We start from the raw sequence: 13,552 nt of genomic DNA, 5'->3' as shown, positions 1-13,552 counted from the left end.
TAATTAAGAAAAACATTACGGCGATTTTAGTTGGATAGTTAGGTTTTATTTCAGTTTATTTGCCTAATCAAAACCAAAGTAATTATATCAACTCTACCCAAACTGTACTTCACTAATATTCAGTAAGCAAAATAATTTGTGCTTTTGTGCATACTGTGTACTGAACATTTTCCCTCTCGTGCCCTCTGCTGGACATGGGGTACTAAGCAATTCAAAGATATTGCCAGACACAGACCACTATCCTTCAATAGCTTGTTTAAATATAGGTGTGATGATAAAAAATGATATCTCACTGAAGTTTATTTGTATGTGGAGGGTGGGGTGGTTTGTTTTGCTTTTAGATCTAACTGGGCTTATTAATTACGAGTCTATCTGGGTCCCTTAACCCCCTGCTTTATGTCTTTTTATTAAGGTATCATTGATATACACTCTTATAAAGGTTTCACATGAAAAACTGTGTGTTTTCTACACTCACCCATATTATCAATTCCCACCACATACACCTCACCGCAGTCACTGTCCATCGCATAGTGAGATGCCACAGTCACTACTTGTCTGTGCAAGTCTTCCCCATGACACACGCACACACACACGCTTTACATCCTTTCCTAAAAGTAAACATACTTGAAGTAGACATTTGAATGTAAGCCAGAATCATCGCTATCTAAGACTTTACCTGGGTTCGCTCCTTTCAACCCAAAGAGTCTCCCATAAGCTATTCAAGAGTTCCAAGTGGACTTGGTTTCAGGGTTACACATTAGTTAAGTTCTTCCATAAAGAAAAGCTATTTACCTCACCTCTAATATTAAAAAGAAGTTTGTAATCCTTGAAGAAGGAAGGAAGCAACAAGACTAAGCATCAGCCTACTCCCCACTCTAACTCTCCCTCCCTCCCTCTCCCTGGAGGACCCAGGCTCCTAAATAGATACAGTTCAAAACCCTGACCCTGCCTCTCTCCAGACTCCGTTCTCTCATGATTAAAATGAAAACAGCAACAAAGATCCTCAGAAGGTTTTAATGGGGAATTAAAGAAAAACACATGTAAAGAATGAGTAACATGCCTGCTATACAATAAAGCACTCACAGTAAATATATACTATATTATTATTTCTTTTTAGTGGGTTAAAATAACACAAATTTATTGTCTTACTGTTCTACAGGTTAAAAGCCCAACAATGGGTCTCACTGGACTAAAATCAAAGGACTGGATTCCTTCCTGGAGGCTCTAGGAAAGAATCTAGTTCCTTATTTTTTTCAGATTTTTGAGGCTGCTTGTAAATGCCAGACTTTCAGTTGCTCTTTTAGTCTTCCTTCCCAGTCACTTACCCCACTGAGAATACTACCAACCTGACTTCTAACATTGTTGGTTACTGCTGGTTAGTTTTCTTGTTGTTTTAAGTATCACTGATTTAAGTCCTTATGTTGGTTTCAAATACACAACACAGTGATTCAATACTTACCCATATTATTAAATCCTCAGCCCCTCTAATGCAGTCATTATCAGCATAGTAAGATGTTACAGAACCATCAGCTGTATTCTCTGTGCTGTACTTCCATCACTGTGACCAACCAATGTTCTGACTGCGAATTATTGTATCCCTTATTCCCTTCACCACCCCACAATCTCTCCCACAAATAAAACACTAGTATCTTCTTCCTGTCTATAACTTCACTGGTATTTCCTCCCTTCTGTTTTACTTTCTTTTCATACTCCATAAATGAGTGAAATCATTTTGTATTTGTCTTTCTCCACCTGGCTTATTTCACCAAGCATACTATCCGCTAGATAAATCCACGTTGTTGTAAATGGCAGTATTTCTTTTCTTTTTGTGGGTGAATAATATTCCATTCTATGTACCACATTTTCATTATCCATTCATCTATTGATGGACACTTAGGTTGCTTCCATATCTTGGCTATTACAGTGTGACAATAAAGATAGGGGTGCTTGAATATTTTCGAACCAGAGATTTTATTTTCTTTTGGTAAGTTCCCAGAAGTGAATTTACATGATCAAATGGTCTTTCTAACTTTAGTTTTTTGAGGAACCTCCAGATTGCTTTCCACAAGTTGCTCCAATACACATTCCCACCAACAGTGTAGAATAGATCCCATTTCTCTGCATCCTCTCCAGCATTTCTTATTTCTTCTCTTTTGAATAGTGGTCATCCTAAATGGTGTGAAGTGATATCCCATTGTGCTTTTAATTTGCATTTCCCTGATGCTTAGTGATGTGGAGCATCTTTTCCTGTGCCTGTTGGCCAGCTGTATTTCTTCTTTGGAGACCTGTCTATTCAGGTCCTGCACCCATTTTTGAATCAGTTATTGGTTCTTTGGGTGTGAGGCATATGAGTTCTTTATATATTCTGGATGCTAACCCCTTATCAGATAAGTCATTTATGAATATACTCTTGCAATCTATAGGATGCCTTTTTGTTCCGCTGATGGTGTCCTTCGCTATACAGAAGTTTCTTACTTTGATGTAGTCCCACTTGTTCATTTTTTATTGTTTCCACTGCATAAGGAAATGTGTCCAGGAAAAAGTTGCTTATGTTTATATTCGAGAGATTTTTGCCTGTTTTTTTCTGAGTTTTATTGTTTCATGACTTACATTTAGGTCTTTGATCCATTTCCAGTTTACTTTTGTGTGTGGTGTTAGACAATAATCCAGTTTCATTCTCTTACATGTAGCTATCCACTTTTGCCAACACCATCTGTTGAAGAGACTGTCATTTCCCCATTGTACATCCATGGCTCCTTTATTGTACATTAATTAACCATATATGTATGGGTTTATATTTGGGTTCTCTATTCTGTTTGCTATTATTTATTCCATTTTTGTTCAACTAACTAAAGAAAAAAACATTCGATCAACACGTAAATTTAAACGCTTAGGTAAACATCACAAAAACTCATTTCAATAAAAACACACTGGCAGGGCCAGCTACAGCCCCCAACATTGGAGAAGCAAAGTGAGCAAACTCTCTTGCCACAAAGAAATTCACAATGTGGAATTGTATATGTTGCAGCCCTCCTCTTGAATCTGAACAGAAATCTTTTAAAAACAACTATAAAGACCAAGGGAAGAATTATGTTAACAACTGTGATTAATCTAGGCTGCAAGAACTGTTAACTGATAAACTCACTAAAAATGGACAATTCATTAACATAAATATCACTAAAAAAAAAAAAAAATCAAGAAAGAAAAGTACCTCCTGATGCAAATGAAATACAGAATACACACCACCACCAATGCTTACCTATATGAAACTGAGCCTCAATTTAATCTTTAAAACTAATTTATATTTACAGTAAATATGTGGGTCATGGAAAAAGCCAGTAACACAAGACACAAAAACAAATGCAGAATGTGAAACATGACTTCCAGTAAGACAAACATGGTTCTGACATCAGTGGTAAAGAGAAAAAAGGAAGGTAAAAAGAAGTTGAAGACAGAACTACTCTAGATTAAGGAGAATCAAAATATGTAATGCATAAATTGTATCTTGATCCTGACTCAAAGATATCAACTATGGAAAGGAATTTTTGGAATAACTAAAGAATTTTATACTTGGATTGAAAATTACATTTACATATGTAAAAAAAGTTTACTACTTTTTATTTAGGTATAAAAATAGTATCACGGCTACATATGAAAACACCTACATTTTTTAGAGATGCAAGCAGCAATTTAGGGTGGAGACCCAAAAAATCTCCTTTAAAATATTTCTGCAGAGATGACATGATATTGTACATAAAAAAACCCTACAGAATCTACTCTAAAATTACTAGAAGTAATACTTTAATTCAGCAAAGTTGCAGGATACAAAATTAATACACAGAAATCTGTTGCATTTCTATATACTAACAATGAACTAGCAGAAAGAGAAATCAGGAAAACATTTCCATTCACAATTCTACCAAAAGGAATAAAATACCTAGGAATAAACCTAACCAAGGAAGTGAAAGACCTATACTCTGAAAACTACAAGACACTCCTAAGAGAAATTACAAAGGACACTAACAAATGGAAACTCATCCCATGCTCTTGACTAGGAAGAATTAATATTGTCAAAATGGCCATCCTGCCCAAAGAAATCTACAGATTCAATGCAATCCCTACCAAAATACCAACAGCATTCTTCAATGAACTGGAACAAACAGTTCTAAAATTCATATGGAACCACAGAAGACCCCAAACAGCCAAAACAATCCTGAGGGGGAAGAATAAAGCAGGAGGAATCTCACTTCCCAACTTCAAGCTCTACTACAAAGCTACAGTAATCAAGACAATTTGGTACTGGCACAAGAACAGACCCACAGACCAATGGAACAGAGAGTCCAGATATTAACCAAAGCATATAATATCAATTAATATGCAACAAAAGAGCCACAGATATACAATGGGGAAATGATAGCCTCTTCAACAGCTGGTGTTGGTATAACTTGACAGCTACATGTAAAAGAGAATGAAACTGGATTACTGTCTAACTCCATACACAAAAGTAAATTCGAAAGGATTAAAGACCTGAAAGTAAGTCATGAAACCATAAAACTCTTAGAAGAAAACAGGCAAAACTCTCTTGAATATTAACATGAACAACTTATTCATGAACACATCTCCATGGGCAAGGGAAAGAAAAGCAAAAGTGAACAAGTGGGACTATCTCAAACTAAATAGCTTCTGTACAGCAAAGGACACCATCAATAGAACAAAAAGGCATCCTACAGTATGGGAGAATATATTCATAAATTATATATCTAGATAATAAGGGGCTGACATTCAAAATATACAAAGAGCTCATGCACCTCAACAAAAAGAAAATAATCCAATTTAAAACTGGGCAGAGGAAGTGAACAGACACTTCTCCAAAAAAGAAATTCAGACAGCCAACAGACACATGAAAAGATGCTCCACATCACTTGTCATCAGAGAAATGCAAATTAAAACCACAATGAGATATCACCTCACACCAGTAAGGATCGCCACCATCCAAAAGACAAGGTTGTGGAGAAATGGGAACCCTCCTATACTGCTGGTGGGAATGTAAACTAGTTCAACCATTGTGGAAAGCAGTATGGAGGTTCCTTAAAAAACTCAAAATAGAAACACCATTTGACCCAGAAATTCCACTTCTAGGAATTTACCCTAAGAATACAGCAGCCCAGTTTGAAAAAGACATATACACCCCTATGTTTATCACAACACTATTTACAATAGCCAAGAAATGGAAGGAACCTAAGTGTCCATCAGTAGATGAATGGATAAAGAAGATGTGGTACATATATACAATGGAATATTATTTAGCCATAAGAAGAAAACAAATCCTACCATTTGCAACAACATGGATGGAGCTAGAGGGTATTATGCTCAGTGAAATAAGCCAGGGGAATAAAGACAAGTATCAAATGATTTCACTCATCTGTGGAGTATAAGAACAAAGAAAATACTGAAGGAGCAAAACAGCAGCAGACTCACAGAACCCAAGAATGGACTAACAGTTACCAAAGGGAAAGGGACTGGGGAGGATGGGTGGGAAGGGAGGGATAAGGGGAAAAAGGGGCATTACAATTAGTACACATGATGGTAGCTGCGGGGGGTGGGGTGGGGGTGGGGACCGGGGAAGGCAGTACAGCACAGAGAAGAGAAGTAGTGATTCTATAGCATCTTACTATGCTGATGGACAGTGACTGTAATGGGGTATGTGGTGGGGACTTGGCAATGGGGGGAATCTAGTATCCACAATGTTGACCATGTAACTGTATATTAATGATGCCAAAATTTAAAAAATAAGAATGTCAAAAATATATGTATATTTCTGCAGAGAGTAAATGAAGGAAAGGGATATGAGGGTACTTGGGGTCTATTTAACTATTCTTTCCACTTTTAACTATGTTTGAAATCGATAATAAAAAAGACAGGAAAAAATAATTATAGTTAAAATCTGTTAGATAATTCCAGTCTTATTTGACTGTGCCTGGCTAATTAGTACGTATTGTTGCCCCTTCCTAATCCCCGGCATCATGTACATTTGGCCCATATGGCAGAAGTTTGGTAACTGACAGTTGGGTAAATGAACAGTCAAGGGGGTTGGCGGTATGTGTAGTCTGCCTCCACTCAGGACCTGGTAAGAAATTCTGCCACTGTCAACTGCTCATGTGGGGAACAGCCACAGCCACACTGGACAGTGGATCAAACAAATGTCAGTGAATTCATGTAGCTCCTCCACTGAACCAAAACAAAGGTCTGCATATTACATCATCTATCTTATTTTGTAACTCTTGAGAAAATTCAGTCACAGGCAAAAGTAAAAGAACCTACATTATTCAAGTGGCATAATGTCATTCCAAATAACAAATGTTTAAAAACGCTCACTAACAGAAAACATTGTGGAACAGGAGATGAGGTAAACAATGGGCAAATAATAATTTTAATTTTAAAACCAGTACCCCATGTGTAAAGCACATGTGTTAAAGTCTAATATAGAAGAATTTAATAATGACTTTTTGGTCAGAGCTTAATGATTCATATAAAGGGTTTTCTCAGCTCACGTGAAAACCGCCAATCGTTTTCCTCAAACTTACATAATCCAAACTCTTCATTCATAGGCATCAGTAAATGAATCAAAAGATTTCAAATCAACCACTCTTCCAGAGCACACTGCCATGCCTTACTGAAGTAAGTATAGCAACAGCTCGCGTCTTTCTTCCTGTCACCACCAGTTCCTTCCCCCTTATTCTGTCTTACCTCTACCACGGGCTCGCTTGCTGCGGTCTGAAGCCTTGTCTCCTTGATTGCTATCAATTCCATTCTCTTCACCTCTAACTACGGAAGAAAATAACACCACTTGTACATAGTCTTACCAGACAGCTATTAAAGGCAAGCACAGAAAGACTTTTTTTAAAAAGGCTAAAATTTTACCAAAGCATTTAGAAAACAGGAAACAAAACCAAACAAAAGTGTTTCAAAAATTGATAGTACATTGTGCTTCATTCCTATGTAAAAATCCTAAAAAGAATTTACAACAACATTTCACTGTTCTTTCTTCTAAGTTGCATTTGCCCTCCCCTGAAATAAGTTTGCTTCAAAAGAATCACCTTCTACTGCAACTGTGTTAACACATAAAATTTGCTCACTGATTAGATTCAAAGCCTGGGAAGGCACAAAAGAGCACAATAGTATTATCAAGGAAATACCAAGTTGTGAAAATTCACGTCAAGTTAGGTTTTTCATGATGCTGTCCAGAAGATGGAAAAGAAGATAAAATATAATCCTATACTGGCATTAGTGATGCTAAATAATATAGAAATTTCATGAGCAATACTGGCATAGCTTGCTTCCCCTTCATCTCTTTCAAGGCTTAACCCCTATTAGTTGTGAGTAAGGCCTTCCTTGCCCACTCCATTTAAATTTGCCAAACCCATCCCTAAAATCTCCATCTCTGCCTTTTATGACAGTATCATAATGTAAATGATATGTTACTTCTTTCTCTTTTTTATTGTTACACCTCATGCTACCTCCATTAAAGGTTAAGTTTTAGGAAGTCAAAGCTTTCCTTTTGTTTTATTCATTAATGTATGTATGCTATATGAGTACCTGATAGAGGAAGTACTTAATAAGTATCTATGGAATAAATAAACTAGTAAAAGTCTCTAAGGTGATATGTTAAAATATTTGTATTTTATTCATTCTTAATTTAGCAACTTTGCTATGTCTGTACAGCAAACAAGTGTTGTTTTGGGTAAATGATGCCAAAATCTGGATCGAATGCAAAACACTGAGAAAATCTTCCCCATCCAACAACTTTCCTCTTAATGTAACCTTTACTTATACCATGACTACCCATAAATGGGAAGAATAAACAGCTTCATCTATCAGTGAATGAAAAACCTCCTTTAAAATTAGGGACACACTTGTTTCTTAACAGAATGCAGTCTTAAGACACACAACAGCAGCACAGGTCATGCTACTTTGAAATTTTATCAGTTAGGGTTCTAACAAACTAAGCAACAGATCATTACTATGTGTGAATGATAAGAACAAACATTATACTAAGTAGATCTACAGGCATTCAGCTTTTTCAGTATGCATGAAAATTTTCATAATAAAAAGTGCAGAAGAAAGACCTGTACTTACACTCTCTTCCACGACTGCCATCTTTTCCTTTCCGGTTGTTGTTTCCACGTCCACGATTCACTTCTCTCTCACTTCTCTTCTCTCTATTCTCTTTGTTTTCTGAATTTTCTTTTCCAAAATTCTTCTTCTTCCCCACAACAGTCTCCCATGAAGTCTACCAAAGGGAAGAGGTGTCATTCAGGGTTGTCATTCAAAGTATATATATTTATCAATGGTAGGTGCATTTTATCATTCAAACCCAATTAATTAACTATGCCTTGCACCTCACTTGCCTACCATTTTATTTCTTTTCCATATAGTTCTACCTTCTGATGATAAAGACAGCAAATCTTCTGCCAAGCTCCCGCTGCTATATACACCACAAAAGATAGCACCCACTAGCTGAATTTAAAACATACTATATGATATTCCACCACAGAGCATTTTCCTAAGCTGATTTACAACAAAGTAAATGTCATTTCTCCAGTCTACAGTGGTAGGCTTTAAACCTGTTAATACATAGATTAGCTCAAAGACTACAAAATTACATAAAATGATGAACCCTAAAATCTCAGGAATATAACTTTCTCTATTCAGTTATGCAAAGTATCTAAAATACTTTAATATTATATAATGTTTTGGTATAACTTAAAAAAAAAACAACTAAGCTCCCAAAATTTCAATGTGAAAGGCCTGTTCTAAAGAGGACTCAAATTACTTACATAACCTCATGTCTTCCCCTCTCCTCTAGTGTGATACCAAATCAGACCATATATATAAATAAATTACTAAGAAAAGAATGAGACACTATGTTCTTGTGCATGTACTGAGTATTAGGATATCAACTGGGTATGTTACTAAGAAATCCATAGCTGGCCTATGTTTATATTTACTTTTCCATACTCTACATTATTTCACAAGGGAGTAGAAGTAATTCAATCTGAAAATAAGAGCAATTACTATTTTAACCTTTAAAAAAAACCTTAGAAAAAAAATACTGATATTGTAGAGCCAAATAAGCATAAACACTGGCAATTAATAAAATTAAAGATTATACTACAGCTGTTCTGGAATTATAATATATTCCAGAACAGTAGAGCTCAGATTTTAAATGTTTTTTTTTAAAGGAATTTTTTCAACATCTAAAAACCTCTGCTGACCTCACATTTACATGTAAAATGATAAAACATGGAAAAATACAAATTAAAATAACTTACTGTCTAAGCTTTCACAAATATTTTTAAAAAACCAACACCCTGAATAACCACGTATTACTCCATTGCTGATGAGCATAGATCTTTTCTACCTTCCTGGAAGTTTACCTGGCAATAATATCCAATTTTTAACTCGTTCACAGCTTTTGACTCAGTGATTATACCTGTAGGCCTTTATTCAGGAAATAATTAAGTAATTCTGCAAACATTTATATAAAATGATCAGAATAAAAGGGAGGACTGGAATTCCCCAAAAAGCTGGCTCTGAGACCATCTACTCTAGAACATCTATAAATGGAGAAGAATGTAGCTATTTTAAAGAGTACCAGGTATATACATAGAAAGAGATCCAGGATAAAAGTTAAGTGACTATCAGCAGTGTATAAAATAGGACTACATTTTTTAGTTCAAACAAGAGGCTGTGTATATATAGAAGTTAGTAATTATCTAAGTGAGGACATTTAACTTAACTTCACGTTTTTATCATTCTGCATTGTTTTCCTATTAAAAAAAGCAATAAAGGTTATTTATTCCAAAAAGTAACCTGTAATATAAAAATTCAACTTATTATGTTAACTAATATGAATATTATATTGACATATGACAGCTATGTAAGGCAGAATCCCGTACTCTTAGGTTAACAAGCCAAAAATGCTAGAGGGCCTGGAAAAGTCACACACAGAAGAGTCTGCACAAAGTACATACACACACAATTTATGTCTTAAGAAGGCCACACAGAAAAGTACTCAATCATTAGGCAGGGAAATATTTTTTTAGAAAACATTTGAGAAAGAGAACATGTTACCCCATTTCATTCAGGAAAAGGGTATCCATAAGCAAGTCTTGGCTTGTGAACAATGACTAAGACCTTATTAATGGGGTAAAGTAAGGAAAGAAACTTTTAAGGGGCAATTGGTCTAACATAATACCACATGCTAAAGAGAATAACACATTTTCACAACAGTGTGCAAACATGCACAAAGCCGTTCAAAGTGAACCAAATAATTATAAATTATTTTCAACTGAACTTTGCAACCTTCGTCATCTATATTTTATTACTTGCAGAATACATGCGAAAACCTAAGAGGAATGGTTCCTCCAGACACCACATTTAATCATCAGAAAAGATTTCCAAGCCACCTCATTCCAAAATGACTTTGCCACCCCTTATTTGTCAGTAACTACACAAATTACATTTTATTTATTTTTTCTATCATTAATATACACTTAAATGAGCAACAGACACGGTGGTTATGAGATTTCCCCCCATTATCAAGTCCCATCCACATACCCCATTACAGTCACTATCCAACAGCAGAATAAGATGCTATAGAGTCACTACTTGTCTTCTCTGTGCTAAACTACTTTCCCTGTGCCCCTCCCCTTCATTATACTGTATGTGCTAATCGGATTGCCCCTATTTTCCCTTATCCCTCCCTTCCCACCAATCCTCCCCAGTCCCTTTCCCTCTGGTAATTGTTAGTCCATTGTTGGGTTCTGTGAGTCTGCTGCTGTTTTGTTTCTTCAGTTTTCTCTTTGTTCTTTTACTCCACAGATGAGTGAAATCATTTGATACTTGTCTTTATTCCCCTGGCTTATTTCACTGAGCATAATACCCTCTAGCTCCATCCATGTTGTTGCAAATGGTAGGATTTGTTACCTTCTAATGGCTGAATAATATTCCACTGTGTATATGTAACACATCTTATTCATCCATGCATCTGCTACTGGGCACTTAGGTGACTTCCATTTCCTGGCTATTGTAAATAGTGATGGGATAAACACAGGGCTGCATATGTCTTTTTCTAACTGGGCAGCTGCATTCTGAGGCTAAATTCCTAGCAGTGGAATTCCTGGGTCAAATGTTATTTTTATTTTAGTTTTTGGAGGAACCTAAATAATGGTTTCCACAATGGTTGAACTAATTTACATTCCCACCAGCAGCATAGGAGGGTTCCACTTTCTCCACATCCTTGCCAACATTTCTTGTTTGTCTTTTGAATAGTGGTCATCCTAACTGGAGTGAGATGTATCTCAGTGTGGTCTTACTTTGCATTTCTCTGATGATTAGCGATGTGGAGCATCTTTTCATGTGCTTTTCATAAAGCAGGCAAGAACCCCCCTGCTTTATTCTTCTTTCTCAGGATTGCTTTGGCTGTTTGGGGTCTTTTCTGGTTCCACAGAGATTTTAGAACTATTTGTTCCAGTTCACTGAAGAATGCTGTTGGTATTTTGATAGGGATAGCATTGAATCTGTAGGTTGCTTTAGGCAAGATGGCCATTTTGACAATATTAATTCTTCCTAATGAAGAGCATGGGATCAATTTTCATTTATTAGTGCCCTCTTTAATTTCTCCTAGGAGTATCTTGTACTTTTCAGGGTTTAGGTCTTTCACTTCCTTGTTTAGGTTTACTCCAAGGCATTTTATTCTTTTTGATGGAATTGTTTTCCTGATTTCTCTTTCTGCTAGTTCATCATTAGTGTATAAGAGAGCAACACATTTCTGTGTGTTAGTTTTGTATCCTGCAACTTTGCTGAATTCAGATATTCATTCTAGTAGTTTCGGAGTGGATTCTTTAGGGTTTTATATGTACAAGATCATGTCATCTGCCAACAGTGACAGTTTAACTTCTTCCTTACCCATCTGGATGCCTTTTATTTCTTTCTGTTGTCTTACTGCCGTGACTGGGACTTGCAGTACTACGTTGAATAAAAGCAGGGAGAGTGGGCCTTCTTCTCTTGTTTCTGATCTTACAGAAAAAGCTTTCAGCTTCTCACTGTTAAGTATGACGTTGGCTGTGGGTTTGTCAGATATGGCCTTCATTATGTTGAGGTATTTCCCTCTATACCCATTTTGTTGAGAGTTTTTATCAAGAAAGGATGTTGAATTTTGTCGAATGCCTTTTCTGCATCTAGGAAATGATCATGTGGTTTTTTTCTTCTTTCTATTGATGTGGTGGATGATATTAATCGAATTTCAAATGTTGTACCATCAGCGTATGCCTGAGATGAATCTCACTTGATCATGGTGTATGATCCTCTTGATTTATTTTTGAATTTGGTTTGCTAATATTTTGTTGAGTATTTTAGCATATATGTTAATTAGGAATATTGGTCTTTACATTTCTTTTCTTGTGGTGTCTTTGATTTTCATATTAGAGTGATGTTGGCTTCACAGAATAAGTTTGGAAGTATTCCCTGCTCTTCTACTTTTTGGAAAACTTTAAGGAGAATAGGTATTATGTCTTATCTAAAGGTCTGAGAAAATTCAGCAGTGAATCCATCTCGTCCCAGGGGTTTTGTTCTTGGGTAGTTTTTTGACTACCAATTCAATTTCACTGCTGCTAATTGTCTTTTCAGATTTTCTGTTTCTTTCTGGGTCAGTTTTGGAAGGTGATATTTTTCTAGAAAGTTGTCCATTTCTTCTAGCTTATCCAGATTGGTAGCATAAAGATTTTCATAGTATTCTCTAATAATCCTTTGTATTTCTGTGGTGTCTGTCATAGTTTTTCCTTTCTCATTTCTCATGATGTTTATGTGTGAAGATACTCTTCTTAACAAGTTTGGCTAGGGGTTTATCTTATACAAATTACTTTTACAAAAAGAGGACAGACTGGATTAAAGATGGCAGCATGAAAGTTGAGACAGAGACCTCCTCCTAAAACAACATATAATACAAAAATACAATTAATACAACTAATCCTGAAAGACCAACAGGAAAAAAGGCTGTAGCAGACTGCATCAACCAGGAGAAAAGAGCAGACCTCATGGAATAGGGTAACGTACCAAAGCTGTGACCCGGCAGGGCCCAAGCCCGTCCACCACTCCAATGACCCAGAGGGAGGAAGAGAAACAGAGCAGGTAGGGAGTGGAGGCCTTGGACTGCTGAACACCTTGCCTTGAAGATCTGCTCTTGGAGCATGAGCCTACATTGCATGGTGCTCTGGTGATTAGAGGGGTTGAAAAGACATGACAAGCGGGACACTTGGAGAGAAAAAGATTCCAGCTTCTTGTGGAAAACAGGGACTCATATCTGGCTATCTGGGTGGGCAGTCTGAGAGACTGTCTAACAAGGAAGCCCTTAGCAAGAGGGCTGCTAAAGGGGCGATGACTGCACAGAACTTCCTGCTCGGGAGAAAGGACATGTAGGCAAAATTTTCCAGGTGCACTCTGACCAGCAGGTTGGCAGTTTAAATGATCTTCAGGCACCCCATCCCCCTGG

At 36.5% G+C, this 13,552-nt stretch overlaps 1 protein-coding gene across 16 annotated transcripts in view; it reads right to left on the bottom strand.

The window, feature by feature from the left end:
• Positions 1-13,552, bottom strand: part of UBAP2 (ubiquitin associated protein 2) — a 146,055-nt gene that overhangs the window by 68,525 nt on the left and 63,978 nt on the right. For all 16 annotated transcript variants that reach the window (XM_037009826.2, XM_037009823.2, XM_037009820.2 and 13 more), the window contains 2 exons: positions 8,137-8,290; positions 6,748-6,825 (listed from right to left, as the gene is read on the bottom strand). In XM_037009826.2, coding sequence (XP_036865721.2) covers positions 6,748-6,825; positions 8,137-8,290 — 232 coding nt within the window. The remainder of the gene's footprint in view (positions 1-6,747; positions 6,826-8,136; positions 8,291-13,552) is intronic.

This window comes from Manis javanica, chromosome 2 (genome assembly GCF_040802235.1).
Source record: "Manis javanica isolate MJ-LG chromosome 2, MJ_LKY, whole genome shotgun sequence".
Lineage (NCBI taxonomy): Eukaryota > Metazoa > Chordata > Mammalia > Pholidota > Manidae > Manis > Manis javanica.
Note: the sequence above shows the minus strand (reverse complement) of the source record. Positions and strands in the feature narration are given on the sequence as shown.